This window comes from Ahaetulla prasina, chromosome 2 (genome assembly GCF_028640845.1).
Source record: "Ahaetulla prasina isolate Xishuangbanna chromosome 2, ASM2864084v1, whole genome shotgun sequence".
NCBI lineage: Eukaryota > Metazoa > Chordata > Lepidosauria > Squamata > Colubridae > Ahaetulla > Ahaetulla prasina.
Genome location: NC_080540.1, coordinates 219,274,070 through 219,296,796, shown reverse-complemented (window position 1 = coordinate 219,296,796; position 22,727 = coordinate 219,274,070). Strand labels below are relative to the sequence as shown.

Genomic DNA, 22,727 nt, shown 5'->3' with positions numbered 1-22,727 from the left:
TTGCTGTCCTCCAGGAGTACTTTCGAGACTTAGCTCTTCCACAGGCACTGGATTGGCATATTATGTGAAATAGGAGGAAGGTGGGTTGGTAAGTTCAGTGCCTTGCCATTCAAAGATTTGTACAAATAATAAAGCTGGAGGATAAATAAATACATAAATAAATAACCTACCACTGAGATGGTTTAATTATTATGTTTGACAACACCATTTTTACTGTCTTTTAATTGACTATATTGTTTATTTTTAACTTGCTGAAAACTCCCCAAAGCTATAAGTGTAAATGGGTGGCTTTGTAAATGGCATCATAAATATAAATTCAAAAATATTATTAATCTATTAATAAGAGTTATGCTGGTGAATTCCTGATGGTAAGGACCTATATTTCCTTCCTTCCTTCCTTCCTTCCTTCCTTCCTTCCTTCCTTCCTTCCTTCCTTCCTTCCTTCCTTCCTTCCTTCCTTCCTTCCTTCCTTCCTATGAATGAATGATCTGAGATTCTTGCTGCCCAAACCTCTGAGCAACTTCCATCACCAGTAACAAGTATTAATATATATCACCACATAGCAACAATATCCACTAATAGTGTCACTCAGTAGGATTAGGCTAATGGAAAGCATTCCCAAATACATTTTGGAGCAGCCATGTTTTTGCAATTACTTGGAACTCCAACAGGAAGGGGTCAGTGCAGAGGTCCGAGGAATAGCTGTTCAACAGAAAGGAAGTAATTACTGAGAAGGCTAGATTGTGGTCTCATTGTAAATGGCACTTCCCTCAGTGTTGGATCCTTAAGCTTTTTCTCTCAGACAGATGTAGACAGATTCAATTGGGAGAAGCTATCTAGATTTGGAACTTAAAAGGGCTTTAAAATTAGCACCTGGGCTTGCACCAGAAGCTAACTGGCACCCAGTACAGCTCATACAGCAATATGTTTCACAGACAAGCCTAGGAATAGCAATAGCACTTAGACTTATATACGGCTTTCCAGTGCTTTACAGCCCTTTCTAGGCCGTTTGTAAACATATTGTCAGCATATTGCCCCCAACAAGTTGGGTCCTCAATTTATCTACCTCAGAAGGATGGAAGGCTGAGTCAACCTTGAGCCTGATGAGATTTGAACTGCCAAATTGCAGGCAGCAGAAGTAGCTTGTAGTACTGCACTCTAACCACTGCGCCACCTCAGCTCATTGTACCTGGATTGCTATATGCTACACACCAGCTGCAGCTTTTGGATGATATTCAAGAACAGTTCCACTTAGGCAATTTGCTTTGATCCAGCTCCAAGGAAAGAAGTATTTGAATGACTCTACATAATGTCTCCTGACCTAGGAATGCCCAAATTGATGCACAAGATATAGGGAATCTTTGCACAGGCTCTTCAAGCAAGAGCCATTAGTTCAGGATGACCTCTAGTTTGCAAGCTTTGGGGGACCCTATCGAGAACTAAAGAGGGATTGCATATCTACATTCAGTTGGCCTTTGGATCTGCATCCACTCGATTTTGGTAGGATTCAGCATGAATCTGTTCTCCATCCAGACCCTAATAGCTCCCAGCTATCTACCCTCTTATCTTAGGGGAGTCAAACTGGCAGCCTGTGAGCCGGACACACAAGCCACGCCCACCCCAGCTCCGCAAATGGGAAAAAGGTCGTGAAACGTCACGTGACAGCAACGTGACGCGGTGAATTTGACACCTGTGCTCTATTTCCTTTTTGATTTTGGGTAAAGGTATTTAACTGGCTGTCTGCAAATTAATAATAGCATGAGGCCATGCTGTCATTTTACTTTTTCTAATGGCTTCATATATTTATTAAATAGGAGGGTAGAAGGCCAATCCCTGCAATACCCCACATTACAGCAACTGAGCATTTGGCCCCTACCTCTAGCTCCCAGCTGGATCAGTAAAGAGGGAAAACACTATAACACACTACTGCCCTGTGCTCCCAATCTTCACTCCCAATCTGTAACAATAGCAAGGTTAATGGTACCAAGAAATCCAGTCATACATCCTGGTCCTGCCATTGATTACCGGACAATCAGTATGGTTTATTAAACTAATAGGGGGAAAAAACACACATACTGTTTTCTTGTCTGTCATTAACCCTGTTACTTTTCCTCCATATATGCTGCCATCTTACTCTGTCCTATAACCCAACCCTGTAGTCATGTAAGTTACATAGAACTTGAATATACAATTTAAAAATGTAATACAATACTAAAGTGTGTCAGAATAGACAATGCATATGTGAGCCCAAAAAACTATATTCTACTAGTTAAGTATTGTTGGTTGCTGTGCTACAATTCTTGTTAGAATTTGTAATGGAATATTGCTGAAAGTAGCCAGTTCTGTGTATGTTGATGTTGTTTTATTGACATATTTTATCATATGCCACTTCGTTGCAATTTAAGCAGTTATAATGTTTAGTTTGGTATTTGCCAATGTAAACACACACACACACACACACACACACACACACACAAAATGTATTCTACAATCCATTAAGTTGAGATCTTTGTTGAATTAGTTTCTTCTGCAATTAATATATTATATTATATTACAAATATACATTTGATGAACTTGAAATTTAGTTTCAACAATCATGGAGCTAACATTGGTAGAAATAATAGATTTTTAATAGTTTGTAATTAATGACAAGAGAAAGAATCTTTCAGTATTAGTAGAAAAAACAGCTTAGTGAATTTTTTCCCCTCAACATGATGTCCTCTATATAAGATTAAAAATTCTAGAATGATTACTGAAATTATCCAGCATCTCTACAAAATATCAGATTGGGAAATGCTACTTAGGTCAGTAACATTAAATATAATGTCCTGTTCCTCTTCTGTTCTTTCTTTTTTTAAGAACATGTAGACTTGTGTACACATTTAGGTTATAAAATCATGTGAACAGTTGAGAAAGTACATGTCTGGATTTCTTTAGGACAATTTGTAAGGCAGAGTTGATATTATTTGCCTTTGTCTTTGTATTACTATAATCTTTTGCATTTAAAAAGTAGTGTTTTATCCTATTTATTTTATTCTGTTGAAAATGACAATAAGTGGCATGCTTCTAAAAATATTTCATATATATCCCATATCTTTAAAAATGTTATGAATCAAAACTATATATATATATATATATATATATATATATATATATATATATATATATATATATATATTGATTTTTAAACAAAACATAAATACAAAAATACACAAAAAAAATTGTGCAACACTGTGACCATTTACACAACATATCACTACGAAATTCTTATACTCTATACATTTTACTTCATCTAATTCTACTATGTCTGAGTCTGTTTTATTTTTCTGTTTTCAATCCATTTATACCATTTCTCCCATGATTCATAATACTCCCAAGTCTGTCATTCCTTTCAATTCCAATTTCAGTTTGTCCATTTTAGTGCAAATATTTTTTTAATTATTAAGTCATCGGAGGGCGTCTTTGCATTCTTCCAACATTGTGCAAAGGCCAATCTTGCCGCAGTTGTTACATGTAGAATGTTATGTCTTGTCTTCTTATAAGTCTTTTTCATTATCCCCAGAAGAAACAATTCTGGTGTATACTCCAGTTGAACGCCAGTTATTTCCTGCAACCAATTTTTATTATTTTCCAATATTTTTTTGATTCTGAACACAACCACCATGAGTGATAGAAGGTACCCTACTTCTGTCCGCATTTCCAACAATTTGGGGTTAAGTTTGGATATATTTTTGCCAATCTTGAGGGAGCAAAACTATATAATATTTATCTAGCATTATTTGTACATATTTCTAAAATAAACCTATAATGTAACACATGAGCTATGGGCTATTTATTTATATTTTGGATGATAGATAACTGATTTCAATATTGCTATCACTATTTTTTGACTAAAAATCTAGTGGAATTATTCCTCAAAGACTGGAGCAAATATGAATACAACCTCTAGTAATTAAAGAACTTTTAATACGTCTCACAATCAGAAAATTTGTGATTACTGCAAATTTGGATCTCTCTGTATATAGCTTCCATCATCTGGTTCTTGTTTTAGGCTTAGGTACTATGGGAAATAAACCCAAAACCTCTACCCTATGATATTCCTTCATGTATTGGCAGACTGCAATCAGGCCTCCTCTTAGCTTTCTGTTCTTTAGACAAACATACTAAAGTTCCTCTAACTGCTCTTTGTAGAATTTAGCCTCCGCCTGCTTACCATTCCTATTGCTTTTCTCTGCACTCTTTCCAGTTTTTATATTGTGGCAACCAGAACTGGACATGGTATTCCAGGTATACTCGTACCACTCCAGCTATCAGTTCCTATGGCCTTGCCATTAAAGATGATCCTCATTTAACAATAGTAATTGGGACCCTCAACTATGTTGCCAAGTGATGTCATGATAAAGTGTGATATGATGGTAGTTGTGGCAGTTCTAATTTCCGTGGTTAAGTGAACTCTGTGTGGCCATAACTGATGTCACATGATCACCATTTGCAACTTCTTCCTGCTTCCCCATTGACTTTGCTTATCTTCTTAGTCAGGTAGTATGGGCCTCTGGTGGCGCAACAGGCTAATGCAGCCGGTTATTAACAGCAACTGCTTGCAATATTGCAGGTTCAAGTCCCACCAGGCCCAAGGTTGACTCAGCCTTCCATCCTTTATAAGGTAGGTAAAATGAGGACCCAGATTGTTGGGGGCAATAAGTTGACTTTGTATAATATACAAATGGATGAAGACTATTGCTTGACATAGTGTAAGCCGCCCTGAGTCTTCGGAGAAGGGCGGGATATAAATGCAAAAAAAAATAAAAATTGTGACCACACAGAAATTTAGGGAAGAGAGTGTGTGTTTGGGTATTGGATAGAACCAAGTAACTGTTACTCTAGGGGACATTTAAGTAAAATTTTAATGTAATTGCTTTCCAGGAAAAATGAGTGCTTTAGATTTTATTAATGGCAGTTGATAATGTTTTTTTTTTAATGTGAAAAACTTTCTGTTCCTAGGAGGCTGGAAATGAATAGGAAAATGGGCGGATGAATTGACGAAACAGGTTATTTCATAGCAATCATGAACAAACGGGACTTCGCTTGAAGGAAATGAGAGCGGATTGAAGCCAAACAAAACAAGAACCAAGTCAGGTGATAGTGTAGGAGTCAGCTCTCTCTTTGTTTTTGTTTTGCAAGGTAGACTTTTCAGATTCATCAGTTATCCCATAGTGACTCGTTCTGCAACTTTTTAAGAATTATATAGACCAATTTACAGTATAAAGTCAACATCTCAAAATGATCTAGCTCAAATGTCAGGAATTGTGACCTATGTGACTGCTAAGAGTCAACAGTGTTTTGACATAATCAGAAACTGGCAGTCGTGTAAATAAGGATTGTTGAGTATACGGCATGTAATATGAATACAAGAAATCATTAAAGCAATATTGATTTATGTAGGTCTGAGAGTTAAAAGTATATATAGAACCCTTTTTGTTACTATAAGTGGTAAAAAAAATCAATTAAAGATTTTTTGAATGAATTATATGGTAAATTATAATTTAACAAAGAAACTTGATATCTTATTTTTGATTTGTCATCTTAAAATCGCTTCTTTGGTAATCTATTTATACCTATTTGTTATAGCTACTACAGGAACTTTGATCAAACATATGCAAGAGCATATAACTGATGAAGTATATTTTCTTTCATTATATAGTTCTGGAAATTTTTAAAACTAATTAAATGAGGGAGTGTGATTTCTCTACATTTAGAATATTGGGTATAATTCAGAGGGATTTACTTCAGAAAGCATACAGAGCAGGAAAGCTCACAGAGAAGGACAATTATTTTTTTCCCCATTTCATTCGTGACCAGCAGAAAGAAAGACAATACAATAAAACGGCTGATATACATATATAGCAATCATAAATACCCTGTTTCCCCCAAAATAAGACATCCCCTGATAATAAGCCCAATTGAGCTTTTGAGCGCATGGCAATAAGGCCAAGCGCTTATTTCAGGGTTCAAAAAAATATAAGACAGAGTATTATTTTTGGGGAAACACAAGGAAATTTATGTTGTATTTTATTTTGGGGAATAAAACATGACATTAAATTATTAACAGTAAGTCTGTAAAACTAAGCCTGTTATTTAAATTCATAAAAAATTAAAAATATAAAATATAATTATTGTTTTGCAGAAATGGAATGAAATAGCAGACTAAATGTGGCCTACACTGTCTGGTCAATGTAAAATCCTGTGGATCACCTTCTTTACTCTCGCAAACAATTAAACAGTTACTCCCTTTGGGATTCTGCAGGCCATAAAGCAGTATTTAGAAACATTAAATGAGATCAGTTTGATCAGACAACACATACTGAAGGTAAAAATAGTCTGGTTGCCCCATGCTATTTATTACTAGGGTTGTTTACATATATAAATAGCCTTATAAAAGGTGTACTGTTAAGAAAAATACTAGTGGTAGTCTCAATATTACCTATTAGCTTAATAATTGACTATTAAGTTGATCAGCTATTATGTTGTTAGGAATCTTCTTTCTTTTGTACTGTTTTTTGTACTGTAATAAGTCTTTAGTAGTGACTAGATCTGGACTAATCACAGGGTTAGATCTTATCAGGGCCCTTTTTGCCAATGAGTAATCTGAACTGAAAAAGGTTTGGAGTAGTCTATCCCACTTTTTGGGCACCAGAGACTGGTTATGTGAAGAGAGGTTTTTCTGTGGACTGGAGGGGGCATCGTTTGTGTGCTGCTTCCACACAGTGGATGGGCCATCTTCGCTTGTTTGCGAAGCCCAGTTTCTGGACAATGACCAGTGCCAGTCCACGGACCGGACTTGGAGACCCCTGGCCTATCCTATTCCTGAATTTGTGGAATATTACATTGCTTAACATTGTTTGTAACAGCAACAAACATTTAATGTAGCTTCGCTAGAACAAATCCATCTGACTCCCACTCTATGATGATAAGCAATTAAAATGATTACAAGTTGGGAACAATTGTTTTAAGTGGAAAAGCTATGACATTAGATACTGCTTCATAGGAATGAAAATGTAATTGATGGGTTGAGATATGATAGGGATTTATATAGGTATATGTTATGTAGAGAAAGAGGAAAGGGTAAATGTCTTTCTCCATTCATCATTAGATTCCAAGTCACCCAATGAAGCTGAATTGGGAGATATTCAGGACAGCAAGAATTGTTTCATCTAGTATACATTGAAATTGTGAAAGTATAATTTTAATATATACTAATGGCAAGGAATTTGGAATTGGATGAAATAAATTCATGGAGGATGTAGATTATCAGAACAGAACAGAACAGAACAGAACAGAACAGAACAGAACAGAACAGAACAGAACAAAATAACAGTTGGAAGGGACCTTGGAGATCTTCTAGTCCAACATTAATGGTTGCTAATAGCAATATAACCAGGGGTGAAATGCTCCCGGTTCGGACTGGCTCACCTGATCCAGTAGCGATGATGGTGGGTGGTTCAGAGAACTGGTAGCAAAAATCCCTGGCCCCGCCCCCTGCCCCTGCTGAGCCGTGCCATCATCAGAGTTTTTTTTTTTACTTTTAAAGCAGTTTTTCTTCAGCCCGAAAACATGCCTTTAAAAGTTAAAAAAAAAAGCCTTTGATGATCCTGCGGCTCAGCTGAGATCGTCAGAACCCTTTAAACTCTTTTAAAAAAAAAAAAAGTTTTAAAAGCTCCTCTGGCGATCCCAGCTAAGTTCCTCATCACAGAACCTAAAAAAACATGTTTTCTACAAGCTCTTAAGCCAAAGAGCTTGTAGAATACCTCCTTTTAAGAGATTCTGGGCTACAATGAGGCACTTACTGCTCCTTTTCGGCTGGGAAAGCCATGCTTTACATCAGTTGCATCAGCTAGCAACTGAATCTGCCTGCCTGGAATCCATCTCCTCAGTCAGCAACTGCTTTGCTGGCTGAGGAACTCTGGGAATTGAAGTCCACAAACCTTAAAGTTACTAAGATTGAAGACCCCTGATCTAAAAAATATAAATAAAATAAAATAATAAAATAAAATATTTGTGCAGCTTTCTGAGATTTGGTGTGTTTCTGTAGTGTTTCACTAACTACACAAATACACAAAATCTCACAAAGCTGTATTTTGTGTGTGTGTGTGTCAGTTGTGTTGTGTTATGTTGTCTGTGTGTAAAGTGTAAAAGTTGGTTTTTGAGCTTTTTGTGGCTGTATGAGGTTCCTGCTTCTTGCAGGGGCCATTTTGGATGAAGTGCAGCTGCTTTTATTGTGTGTGAGTCAGTTTTGTTGTGTGTTTTTCATTGTGTGTGAGTCAGTTTTGTTGTGTGTGTGTAAAATGTGAAAGTTGGTTTTTGGTACCTCTTATTGTTTTGTATACTTTGTTTATTATTTTTATTATTTATTGTTATTGGCCACACCCGCCCAGTCATCTGACCACCAAGCCACGCCCACCAATTAAGTCACACACACAGAACCGGTAGGAAAAATTTTTAGATTTCACCCCTGAATATAACAATGTATGACCAGAGGAGACATGCCTCTGAATGCTCATTGCTGGAGATAATTGTGCTCATATTTTCTCTTTCAACTTTCCCATTGACATCTGGTTGTTCTGTGGGAACAGAGTGTTGGATTAGAATCTGGTGCTTGATGAGGATCTTTTTTAGATATAAGAGGAAACAGTTTTAAGATGATTTGCTGTTATGTCTTACTGCTTTGGTAGTATATTCTCCCTTTTTTAAAATGGATATTTTGGTGACAGTTTTATACCAAAGGACTGTATGGTGCTTTGGATCTGATTTTTAAAAAATGCTGGAGCACATGGGAACATAATGTAGCAAATTTCTATAAGCCTTTAAAACAGTTGCATTATAGAAAATATATGGTTGCCTTAAAAACAGTTCTGTTCTTAAGTTTTTATGTTCATTTACTCTGAGTCAAATCAAATCTTTATTATGGTCATAAACCAGCATAAGGAGTGTGTGAGTACAGTCAGTTAAAAAGGATAATGGGCACATCTAGTATATATTTTAGAATTTTAAAAGGCAATGTGACGCGTGTATTTTAAAAGGCATTAGACGGATGTAGAGAAGTATAAGGGTTACAGTGTGGCAGACCATATCAAATTACTGAGCACCCTGGTATGACAGAGTAGATGCTAATTAATATTAGTTAATGGCACAGGTCATCATTTGATGGATTTTAAGTGCTGCTCTGCAAAACCTGGCAACATATTATATATTGTAACATGGTTGATAATCTGAAAGCAATAGGAAGATGTGGAATTTCCCTGTGTATCCTTGGTATTTGTGCAATAATGATGAAATGAGGCTAGTACTCAGGTTTCTGTAATACAGGCACTGGAGAAGCACGTGCTGTGTTGTTTCTACATCTCCAGGGTCACAGGAACATTGTGTCTCCAGGAAAGGAATCTTTCTGTTTTGGCCTTCAAGGACAGATGAGGAAGAACATTATGCCAGAGTAAAGGCTCCCCAATGCTTGGGTACTTGGACACTAGTTCAGTATGCCATAGAAGAGGCAGAATACTAGTTGGATTCATGGGCAATAAAGGATAGACTAGATCCAATTGATGCTTTGTGTTTGAAACATTTTGTTTAATGTCTGTTTTGACTAGATCAGTGGTAGTCAACCTGGTCCCTACCGCCCACTAGTGGGTGTTCCAGCTTTCATGGTGGGCGGTAGGGGTTTTGTCCAATACTGAAGCACTTTCCTTTTTTTAATTTAATTGACTTTAAAAAAAATTCATAGCATTATTTAAAAACATTTTCATTAGGTTTTCATAAAATTCCCTGTGACAATTTAAATTTCTGAAAATATACTATTTGTATCACCCATGCATAAGTTTAGTTCACGTTACGTAAGTAAAACTAAATGACGCTATAGTGCGACTGCAAACAAAACAGCCTCGTCCCAGAATAGCTCGCACATCTCCCCCCATACCACCCAGCTGTAACAGACAAGCAGAGCTGGTAGCCCCCCCCCAACCCAACCCACGATGTGCGAGAGGCATGCACAGACGACGATACACGGCGCATTACTGTGGAACCGGTGGGCGGTTAGAAAATTTTACTACTAAGAGAGATACAAAAGTGGGCGGTAGATATAAAAAGGTTGACTATCCTTGGACTAGATCATATGCCATGCTGAGCTGAAGACCTGCAGAAAAGCTTAAGGATGAGATTTTAGTTGGCACGCCTGTTTCCATGTAGTCTGAAAATCATCACAGTTAATGAGGAACAGCCAAGGAGAAAAAAAGGATAATCTGAGCCAAAAATTGAGCGTGATCACCCACACTTTCATGAGGCCTGTCTCTAGTCACAGGATAGCATTAGAGACACATTTTGGGATTTGAAAGCCTGATCTTAGAAATTGGATTGTACGAATTGTAATCTTAGAAGGGGCTCAGCTGGGTTTCCATAAAAAAGTTGTGCTATTGTTTTGGTTTCATATAATTTGAGCACTGCAGATAAACAGTGGCCACCTCCTGTCTTAAGGAATTTAAGGATAGCAGATTTCTCCCCCTCAATTTAGATTAAAAATATTAAGTTCGCACTATATTTTCATTATGTTATGAATCTAAAAAGGTGCTTTGGAGCACATGGCAGCATGAATGTAGCAAACTTATAAAGTCTTTAAAACAGTTGAATAACGACAGAAAAATATGTATTTGCTTTAAAGACAATTCCGATGTTTGCATATTCATTTACTGTGAATATTGGATTTTGGAACCAAATCCAATGATGTTTATTCATTCTGTTTTGTTTTTGCTTGTTCTTTGGCAGTACGTAATATGGATTTCTTGGGCTTGAAAATAAAATGCCCTTCATTTGATAGATATTCATAGATATTGATATTCATAGATATTGACGATTCTGAGGAGTGAAATGAGAATAGAGTTAGCATACTTTTTATTCAGAAAACTTTAAACTATTTAATTTCTTTTCATAATCCTACTTTTAAAGGCATGTTTGATGTTTATGATAATAAGTGATAAAGCTCATATTTTTTGATTTTAAGAAATAGGCTGTCAACTTTCCGGTTGGCACAAGAAAAGGATATGTACATTTTGTACAACAGTGAAATATCTATAGAAATTAAAAATGATGTAGAAGACTTTTTTAAACTCATGAACTTTCCAAACTTCCTGTTCCTTTTTCTTTTTTAGCAGTGAGTCATTCTGTCTGAAGTTATTGTACTCATGCTGTGACTTGCTGAGGCAATTTTTTCAGCCTTTCATATTTTGATTCTCTAAGCAGAATCCAAGGGCAAATTTCATTCTGTTGTAATGCAGGAACTGCATGTAAACTGTCAAGTAGTTTAGGCTGGTTTGGAATGTTGAAAAGAAAAACTTGTTCTTAATTATGCTAAATCTTCAGGTGCAAGAAATCCATTATATTACTTCAGACTTAGCCTAGAATGCAAAAACAAAACAAAACAAAACAGAAACTAGTAGATGCACATTTGCAGTTACATTTGTGCACTATATAACACTACTGAGACATCTTAAAGATGTTAATGTGATGATTCATTGAAAACCAATCTGACTCAGATGGTAAGCTTTTATTAAAGATAAAAATATACTAAATAAAATTAGGACTTCTCTACAGCTACAATTTGTGGCTTTGCAAAAATGAGATTTGGAAGATGCAGATATAGAATTTGTTTTGAATCAATGTTGACAAATATACATGTTAACCTTTCATAAAATTCATGGTAAATGCAGGTAGAATCTAAATGCATTTTTTCCATCTGTTTGTCTCCCTTATAGCCTCCCGAATTCCAATATTTAACTTTTCACACTAAATCTGTTTATTATACATGTAGATCTGTCTGCCTGCCCATTTTTCTCTTTCAAACTGTGAATACAGGTAGTTCATTAGGAATCATTGCAACTGTTAAGTGAGTCATCAGGTTGATGAGCAAATCTGGCTTCCTGTCTTGACTTGATTTTTGGAAGCCAGCTGAAAGGTTATAAATCGTGATTACATAAATACATGTCGGTTGTCAAGCATCCGAATTTTAATTGCATGGCCAGGGGACGCTGCATTAGTCATAAGTATGAAAAACGGTCATAAGTCACTTTTTTCAGTGACATAATTTCAAACTTTCACTAAATGAATGGTTGTAAGTCAAGGACTGCCTGTAAAGTACCTTGGTAAACGTGGGGCTTTTTTATATCTATTTTCCTAAATGAGAAGGTATTGGAGTGTGTGTGTGTATCAACGTAAGAGAAAGTAATGGTAACTGACAGTGTATGTGTGGTATTTATTGAATTTTCTATTTAGTGAAGGAGACTATTGACTTGCCCAGAATGGGACAATTGGGCACAGCCACATGGCCGCTTTTACTTTACCCTGCCCCTCCCCCACCTGGCCACAGCCAACCCACCACAGGCATTAATCCTCAGTTGGCTGTCTGTCGACGCTCCTCCAGCACTGGTCGCCTGGTGCTCTTCTCCCACCCCCTCATCCCAGGTGATTTGCTGAGGGATACTTGTTCCTGGTCAGTTTCCAGCACGGGACATTTAGCCATGCATCACGGCAGCCAATCTGCGCATCAAGAGGAGGAGGGGTGGGAGAAGCTTTCCTAGCCTTGTTGGAAAACTTCTCAATCAGCCTCCATTAAAACTTATTTTTTTCAGATAATATGCATATATACCCAAGGGGGGAAAAAAAAGAATGAAGCTGAGCTTCCTATGGCTCAGATTCAGAGACCCAGCCAAGGATGAATGCCTCCAAAGGGCCGGCTGAAATGTGGGGCCCGGGGTGAAGTGGACGTGGGTGTGTGACTGCGGCCGATTGTCTAGACCCTGACTTGCATCATAATGTTTACATAAAACTTTATCTTGTGATTTTAGCTTGCCTTTAATTAAAAATTTAAGACAAAAGGATTTTGTTGATTTAATATCCTACGGTGGACTTGCTGAAATGAAAATGATACTATTAAAGCTTGTAATATGCAATCATTATTTGATACTACTGTTGTTCTGTGCTGTTACTCTTACTCAACTGCTGATTTTAAAGTGTTTAACTTTTATGTGTGTATATTTTACATTCATGTTTTATTGTGTTACTTTTATTTTGTAGCCCACCCAGAAATTCAAGATATAGGGCTGCATATTCATTAATATTCATTAATATTATACTAGCTTTAGTTTCTTATATTCAGTTTCTTCTTCCTAGCAAAAGCTGGCTTACTAATATACCGTTGTAGGGATTAGATCCAAAGTTGTCATTCTATCTAGAAATTCCTTCCACTTGCTAAGACAAATGGCATTTCTCCCTTTCCTTATGTTCTCCACTACTACTTCCTATCCTAGCTAAGATATTCCAGAGCAAATATTAGTTAACATTGATAGCTGAAGGGAGAGGGAAAATTGATTAAACCAAAACTCCTTTGATTTGATATACAAGATTCCAGCCTTGTATATTAATTTTATATAGTAATGAATATTAATCTTTTTTGTAGAATGGGTCAGGTGAGAAAATTGAGTATTGACTATTTCTTCAGAGGCGGCATCATTGAGTACCATAACAGGTCTTGATCCTGATAGTATCCCTAATTAAATTATGTTAATTAGGGACAATAGCTTTCTTGGTAGTTATAATGAACATAGGGGATGCCCTATCAACTAATTTATTTTGAGGGGCACCTTGTGGGCTAAAGTTTCTGATGCACTGCAGTGAGTAGTTCAGTAAGCTAAAATTAATAGAAATTGTATTTGTGTGTGTGTGTGTAACTGATAGTAGATAATCTTGTAGGGAAATTATTTTGGTATTGGGGTAGAATTCTGCAATTTGAGAAAGATGTGAACTCAAATTAAGCACAGTACCTTGAAGAAGGATCTAATCAATTCTTTTCTTTATTTTCCACAACTACCAGGGGTTTTCGTTAGAGTAGAGACTAGATCATTTAATGAAAAATCTTAACTCCCGTATGCACCTAATGAAGTTTGGTGCCAGTATTTTCAATGAAATCTGTCTCATGACAGTGGTATTTCCCTAAAGGTAATGTACTGAAAGAAGATAATAATCTCGTGTGAAATGTTTAAAACTTGATTGAGATGAAGTATCACTTCTTAAACTACAATTATGAAAAGTCTGGTGTACCTCCCAGCAATATCATAACATATTTGGCAATCACTTTATTTAGGGAATAAAAGGGCAAGATCTAAGATGCTTTGCCCTTTTCTTTAATTTTTTTAGTGGGCTTGATAATGTGGAACCAGATACGTGGCAGCTGCTGATGTAATTGCATTATTTAGCATTCAGAGATACAGTACCGTTTTAAATGCACTTTTAAAATTAATTCTAATTTAATTTTAATTTAATTTAAAAGTTACTTTTTAAAAAATAAATTGTATTCTCTTACAACCTTTCTCAATCACATCTACATACTGTAGCACTGTTATAGGAATTGTTCTGATGATAAATCATTCCGGTATCTGGTATTTCAAGAGTGAATTAATAATGGCAGCAATATCCAATTATATATTGTTTCTGAATTTTTGTACTGTTTAGGAGTACATGGGTTGTGTTATAATTAATTGCACAAGCATCTCATCTCCCGTGCAGTTTCTTTGGGCACCAGTAGTCTATTTGGGATGTTCTTTTTACAAATATTTCTTTAAGGTAGATAGAAGTCATTTGCACGATAGCTAGATATGTGATTAGTCACAACTTTTCCCTAGATTACAGTATTACTATTATAGAAGCAAATTGCCACCACTACCCACTTTCACTATTGCAGTTCTTCTTTACAGTATTTTCTGATAATATTGAAAGTAGGTGGTGTTTGATGTTGTCACTTAAACTATACTTGAAAATGCTGGAGGTATTTGTTATCTTGTGCAATGGTTCTGATTACTAATCACTCCCCTTGCTCTCATCTTCCACATGGTGTTTTCTCTGAAATGTTTTCCTGACTACCACTTTTTTTTTTACTTGTTTTATTAAATGGGGCAAAAGTGAGATTTCAAAATAGGGGGAAGGAAATTCTATCCCAGTGCCTGAAAAAAACTGAAACCTTACTTTGAAAAGTTTTCCATCTGTAGATTTTCGCCCTTTGCTCTGTACAGTAGCACTTTTCCCGCAATTTTTAAAAATGGAATAAAAGAAGGGGAGAAAACTCTATAAATTCTCTGTATTGGTGGAGGCAGCAACCAGGCATGGGTTGTACTCATCTGTTGAGTTTGAAGCACTGCGTCTGTCAAAGTTGTTAAATCCCACCTCTGTTGCTAGGGGATCCAGCTTTTGACTCAATCCTTCAGACTGGACACGCGTGTTGAGAGCTTTCTCTTCCATCCTTGGCTATTTCTGCTGATTTATTCTGGACTTTATCTTCTGGACTTTACCTTATTGATCATCTAGTGTGATTAATACATAGTATTAATCCGAGACTCCGTCATCCCAATATTCTGCAGAAATATTATATCTCCTTTTGGTGGATTTTTCAGTAAGACTGAAAGCTCTCCCCAAGTCATTACCCTTGTATTAGACCTGCTCATATTACAGATTTGAGTCATTGTGCAGTGGATTTTGAAAAATGATAAATATTTCATCAGTAGGTGTGTGACACACATGAAGAATATAAACATAAAAAAAAAGAATCAATATTTCCAGAAGTCTTGAATGAGATTGTAGACAATATACTATCCACCTGATCAGATAAGAGTAATTTGTTTTTGGCCTCAGCCAAGTGAAAGTAAGAGCAGATATGTGCAGTGGAATGTTTAACAGGTTCTGGGAAATCAGAGGAAGGAGAAAGAGTGCTCCCGGAGGGAAGAGGGAAATATAGAATGAAAGTCAGAGTTACTCTGTTTTATAGGTAATCCTTGACTTACAATTGTTAGCTTAATTACAGTTCTAATTAACAATGGCCTTGGAAAAAGTTCTTTACTGCCTCTAAAACACTCCCAATTGTTGCAAAATGTGGCAATTACAAAATAAGATCATGAGGTGGGTGCTTGGCTACCCCTTCATATTTATGGCCAGTTGCCAAGTGCCCCACAATCATGTAATTACCATTTGCAATCTTCTTTGCTGGCTTCCCCATAAAGTCAATGGGGAAGCCAGCAGGGAATTTTACAAGCTACTGTCGCTACCTGCAAAAGGATGAGCTAAAAGGCCTGTGGAACGATCTCAGTCTTGTGGCCCCTAAGATTGCCATAATCTAAGCAGATACTGAGCTGAATTCCTTCAGCAGGAAGTTGTTACAAAAAGAGACAAGAGGAAGCCAAAATCTAAGCAGGGTGTTTAGCCCCCGAGCAGAAAGGTAATGTAGTAAGGTAAAGAGAGTGGGAGTGCTCCATTCTTATTCTGTTAAAGCAGAAAATGGTTCTTATACTCTTATTCTTAACAAGAGAAATAGTTTTATGATATCAAAACAGATATTTGTTGTGCATGGATGTTGCCTTTATTGATTTGTAATCATGACTTTCATGATTAAAAATTAAAAAAAGTCAAAAATTGACTTTCCTCTGAAGAAACTCTGAGGCATTTTAATATTTTTAATAGTTACTGGAAATGTATATCCATTATTTTAGTTAGGTGCATTATTGTATTTTAATCTTACTTAAGGAAGAAAAGGATTACCTGATTGGTTCTTGATTGGATGCTGCATGTGTGCATGATGCTTCCTCCATTACTTCAACTAGTGCTTGGAACCTATTAAGCTTTTTATAGCCCTGACTTCCATGAATTTTTGTATGCGTTTTTAATAAACCTGGCTTTTATCAGCCATTATAGCTTTTGAAATCAAAGGACTACCTAGGTCAATTTGCATGTTTGAGTAGTGATGGGAAACCTTTCATTGATAACCTTGTCAGACCTGGAAGCCATCTTTTACCTTTGAGCCTTCAGGTCTGCCACAATTTCTACTGTGGGAATATGGGAGGGGGGATTGTATGGAGTGTAGATGATATGTAGTCAAAATAATATTCTTTCCAGAAAGTCAAGGCCACTTTGCCCTGCAGTCGCCATGAGATGACTGGGAGGCGTCTTCAGTTTTGGATGGTGCCTGATTGGTTCTTGTGGTGTACATGTGGGTGCTGGGCAGGGACTTGAACTTTCTTTTGGGTGAGGAAAACCCGGAAGCTCTCAGATTCAGGTTTTCCCAGCTGTGTCAATATGACATCTCTAATAAAATATAATTTGAGGAAATCCAAGCCTCGAAGTTTCATTACATTGGGGGTGTTACTTAGAACCCTGACAAAACTATGTTTTATCTCATTTTGAATTCTCAAGTTGTATTATGTTACCAACCTGATAAGATAATTGAAATTAACTTTTTTTTTACAGGAATCCTAGGCATAACAATGAGAGAAGATAAAGGTCCAAGGGTGGTTGATTACTTTGTAGTAGCAGGTCTCACAGATACGTCAGCACTTCTAGATCAAGAGGGAAGTCGTTCTGAAACCAAGTCTTTTGGTCCAAAGGCTCCGATCACTGAACTTGCTGTGATCATCAAGTCAGCAGGTGAAACTGTTCCTGAGGGATATACATGTGTAGAAGCAACTCCTACAGGACTTCAGGCCAATTTGAACTATGGAAGTCTTAAAAGTCCAGAGCTTTTTCTTTGCTACAAGAGAAGCAGGGACAAACCACCTCTTACTGACATTGGGTGAGCTGATGTTGGAAATATTTGTGGGCAACAATATAGTGTTGAAGGGAGAAAGCGCCTGTTAAAGTTATTGCAAGCAGTTTCTTAGTCTGTAAGAAACTAAGTTAGTTATTTAGTTTGCATTGTAAATCTATTTATGAGCTATGTGCTATATAATTTATTCTGAATCCTTATTTTGAAGCAAATTGGATGGTCGATATTGTAAATGACTACTGATATGTCTAATATTAATTTGGTCATTCATCTCTCAATAATAACCAAAGTTCATAAAATACTCTGATACGGACATGCCAGTGACTTTAGTTTTGAATTTTAGGTAGCCTACAATTTGTAATAATTGGGTAAAAAGGAAGCAATTACTAAGAGATGGTAATTGATTTTCAACCCGTCCCCATCCCTAACTTTAATATGAGGCTGTGAACAGTAGTTGGTATATCTACCTATATAAAGTATTTTAATTGCAGGAAAAATACATGCACAGAAGATGTGGACAGGGATATGTCCTACATACACATGATAATAAATATGTACATAACAGTAACAAGCTAACCTTAATATAGGTAGAATATGATGACATAGTGATTTATTTATAGTTATGGGTGGTTTCTACGATCAGTATAGCATTACGCAGGGTTTTGAGCCACAGCATTTTGAAACATGAATGCTAGAATAATATAACAATTGCAAAACCATAACAAAAAATGAAAAGTGAAAAAGTTGTGAAACCACTGGTTCTAGTCTAGCTGATAATATCAGATATGATTTTGTATAGATTGATGGCATCATTGCAAATCAATTTTTAAAAATGTGAAATTACAGGTACCTGTTTAATTGAATTGTATACAGACATATAAGCATTCATGGACATTACTATATGTACACCAGTGGCCGTGTTATGTGCCCAACTTTTGTCAGCTGAATTTAGAATTGTCACCACATGATAAATAGAACAATACTGTTGCTAAACGTGCTATTTTGTGATAAATGTTACTAAAAACATTTTGAGACTTTTTTTTAAAAGACTTAAAGTGAAGTTTTTTTTGTTCACTTTGAAAGAAATAATTTAGGAAACCCTCATGTTGTATTAATTGGTTTATACTTAATGGACTTCTACTCTTTTATGTTGATAAGCATAGTATTGCAAAGTACTGTAGATGAAGATGTTGCACATACTAAAGCATGAAAAGATAGCAAAGAAACAGGAGTGGGTTCCAAATTTTTTTTACTACCAGTTCTGTGGGCGTGGCTTATTTGGTGGGTGTGGCTTGGTGGTCATGTGACTGAGTGGGTGTGGCCAACTTGAAGTCACTTAGGGCAAGTTGGGGCGACACCTTGCTGTGAATGACATCAAGTTGGCCACGCCCCCTCAGTAACATGAACAATGCTGCAGAGACAGGGCGATTTCTCCCGGGGAACAGCCAGAGCATCACCGCCTCCTCTTTTCCTCAGAGGAGCTGCCTTCAAGTCCTTGCAAAGGGACACAAACACACACACACACACAGCACAACACAACAGACTCACACACAATGTAAAAGCAGCTGCACTTCATCCAAAACGGCCCCTGCAACAAGCAGGAAATTCACACACACAGCCACAAAAAGCTCAAAAACCAACTTTCACACTTTACACACACACACAGAACACAACTGACTTACACACAATGTAAAAGCAGCTGCAGGAACCTCACACAGCCACAAAAAGCTCAAAAACCAACTTTCACACTTTACACACACACAACACAACACAACTGACACACACACACACACATACACACAAAATGCCACATACAGCTTTGTGAGATTCTGTGTGTTTGTGTAGTTAGAGTGAAACACTACAGAAACACACCAAATCTCAGAAAGCTGCACAAATATTTTATTATTTTATTTTATTTATATTTTTTAAATCAGGGGTCTCCAACCTTAGTAACTTTAAGGTTTGTGGACTTCAACTCCCAGAATTCCTCAGCCAGCAAAGGCACTGAGGACATGGATTGCAGGCAGGCAGATTCAGTTGCAGCTGATGCAACTGATTGCAGAAGCCGAAGGAAAGCGAGCCTGAAAGGAGCTTACTTAATTATGTAAGTGGGGAGAGGGAATTGGGTGGGCCAGAGGAAAAAAAGATTTTAAAAGGCTCCTCTGAGGATCCCAGCTGAAGTTGCCTAATAGCAGCCCAGAACCTCTTAACTCAGCTGGGATCGCCAGAGGAACCTTTTAAAACCTTTTGTTTTAACAACCTCTTTGGCCGAAGAAGTTGTTTTTTTAAAAAAACTTTTAAAGGGTTCTGATGATCTCTGCTCAGCTGCACGATCATCAGTGTTTTTTTTTACTTTTAAAAGCCTTTTTTTGGCTGAAGAAAAGATGCTTTTAAAAGTTAAAAAAAACTAAACCTGATGATCGGGGAACTGGTTCGGGGGCATGGCCAGCCAGCCATTACTACCGGTTCTCTGAACGCCAGCAGATTTTTACTACCGGCTCTCCAGAACCGGAGTGAACCAGGAGCAACCCACCACTGCAAAGAGATGGGAAAATTGAAAAAACTTTGTAATAGTCTTCCCCAACTTTGTAGCCTCCAGATGATTTGAGATGACAATTCCCATATTCCTAAGCCAACATGGTGTGAGAATTTGGGAATTGCAGTCCCAAACCTTGTATCTAGTTACTATTAGATTTATAATCTGCCTTCCCTTCATGAGCTCTCTTTTTCTCATAATAGCAACCATTTGAGATAAGTTGGGCTACGAAGGATAGGTATTCCTCGACTTAGAACCACAATTGGAACTGGAATCTTGATTGTTGAACAAAGCTGTCCTTAAGGGTGGTGTGACTGTTTCACTCAACCATTGCAATCTTAGCACTCTGTACAGGCTTCCATAGACCTGAAATCCTTTGGCACAGAGCTCTTTCAGCCAGTCCCCAGAGATGAGAGGCAGTTACCTTAGCACGCAGCGGCAGCTGTTTGCAATCTTCCCTGTTAGCTTCCCCACTAATTTTCTGGGGAAGCTGACAGAGAAGATTGGAAATGGTGATCACATGTTCATGGAGAGCTTGGCATCTGGTCATAAGTGTGAACAGGTTGCCAAGCGCCCAGTATCTGAGACATTTTGTGATGGTCAGAAGTGCTTTACAGGCTGTGCACTTTCCAAGGTCCTCGTTAATTCAAGCCATCATTAAGTGATCCGTGTAAATCAAAAACTACCAATTATGACTTGTCTAAAGTTTTACAGTAAGCTTTCCTAGATGGAGGCAATTTTGAACATGACTCATCCGTGGTTTAACCCAACTCCTCCTTTGCTTTAAACAAAAGGATCATATGCCTTTCATCTTCAATTTTAAGATCTTTTAACAAGAAAGTTTTGTGAAATTCATCTTATCTGCCGGTCTAATATGCACTTGGAATTGTTCCAGTGTTCCTTGTCTTGGGGCTGGCTATTTTGTATGAGAAAAGAATAAATGAACAGTTTATTGAAAATAATACTCCTATGTGTGTTATTTCCTCTTATCTGCAGAGTTTTATATGAAGGGAAGGAGGTCGTAAAGCAAGATTGTGAGGTGATCCAGGCTACTCCGTATGGCCGTTGTGCAAATGTCAATAACAGCTCTGCCACTTCCCAGCGAATCTTTATCACCTTTCGGAGGGCTCTTCCAGTGCGAGCTCAAAACTCCTTGGCTGTTACCGACATATGTGTTATTGTAACTAGTAAAGGAGAAACCCCACCTCATACTTTCTGCAAAGTTGATAAGAATTTAAATTGTGGCATGGTGAGAATAACACATTATTTGAAAAGTTGCCATTCAGAAAGCAGTGGGCGGGGGTGAAAAATGTGGAACAGATTAGTACTGCTAAAAAAAAATGTAAAAAGTGCATTTAAGTCAGAATTCAGTTTGTATCACTTTAATTTCCACAGCTTTGCATATATTTTTTTTGTTCTTAAAGTATTGTTGCCAAAATCTGTGAGTTAGGCAACTATTACTTTTTTGGTGGGAGGAAAAGTATGTATTGAGTTTTGGAAGGCTACTAGTTTGTGAAAGAAAAAAGATGGCCTTTATGTTTCTAACATATATGAGTTGGGTTACTGGGTGAAAATTAATAATATCTATGTTTACATATTTAAAGTACATATGCATACATACCATATTTTTCAGATTATAAAATGCACTTTATCCCTCCCCCCCAAAAAAGTGGGTGGAAATGTCTGTGCGTCTTATAGAGCGAATGTTGCCGAAGCCCTGCCCACCCACCGGTCCCCACCCTTCAGCCTCTGCTTCCCAGCAATTTGCCTCCTTGCAGCAAACAGCAAACAGCAAACAGCCTGGTCAGCTTCAGCACAGCCTGATTTAGCACGAGCAACTGATTGGTGGTTGGATCGACCTCTCGGAATACTAACGAGAAGCTGCTCCAGGCTGCAGGAATTGCTGCCGCGTATCACTGCCTCACGTGTCCCATTTTCCGCACGTCCCGTTCGGTGGCTATGGGCACTGCTGCTGATCCCCGCCACCTGGAACAGGTCATATATGGGATGCGCAGAGGCCGAAAACGGGATAAGGGGAGGTGTCGATAGGCAGCGGCAATCCCCGCAGCCTGGAACAGCTAATTGTCGGTATTCCGGGAGGCCGATCCAAATGTCAATCAGCTGTTCGTGCTAAATCAGGCTGTGCTGAAGCTGACCAGGCTGTTTGTTGTTTGCTGCAAGGAAGGAAATTGCTGGGAAGCAGATGTGGAATTTTTTTTCTTGTTTTCCTCCCCAAAAGCTAGGTGCATCTTATAGTCTGGAGCATCTTATAGTCTGAAAAATACGATACATTCTTACTGCATTTATATTCTGCTTTTGAGGTATTTATATGTGCACAACAGTCTTGTTAGGTATGTAAAATGGGAAGGTGAAAAATTAGAGCTAAATACGTTAGGAATGAAACAAGGGAAAACACTGCACTGCCTTTCATTTATTAGCATATATGTCTCCCTAGCATTCCGTGCAAAACATTTACTACCATATAGGAGGGAAATATTAGCAAATACCAAGTTTATTTGCTTCGTGTCTTGGATGCTATAAATATACAACTTCTAATAATAGCAGAATCAA

The 22,727-nt window shown here is 37.3% G+C and overlaps 1 protein-coding gene across 6 annotated transcripts in view; it reads left to right on the top strand.

The window, feature by feature from the left end:
* The window catches only part of DENND4C (DENN domain containing 4C), a 75,071-nt gene that overhangs the window by 4,011 nt on the left and 48,333 nt on the right, over positions 1–22,727 (top strand). For all 6 annotated transcript variants that reach the window (XM_058166265.1, XM_058166264.1, XM_058166262.1 and 3 more), the window contains exons 2-3: positions 17,326–17,647; positions 21,153–21,405. In XM_058166265.1, the coding sequence (XP_058022248.1) occupies positions 17,343–17,647; positions 21,153–21,405 (558 nt within the window). In that variant the 5' untranslated portion in view covers positions 17,326–17,342. The remainder of the gene's footprint in view (positions 1–17,325; positions 17,648–21,152; positions 21,406–22,727) is intronic.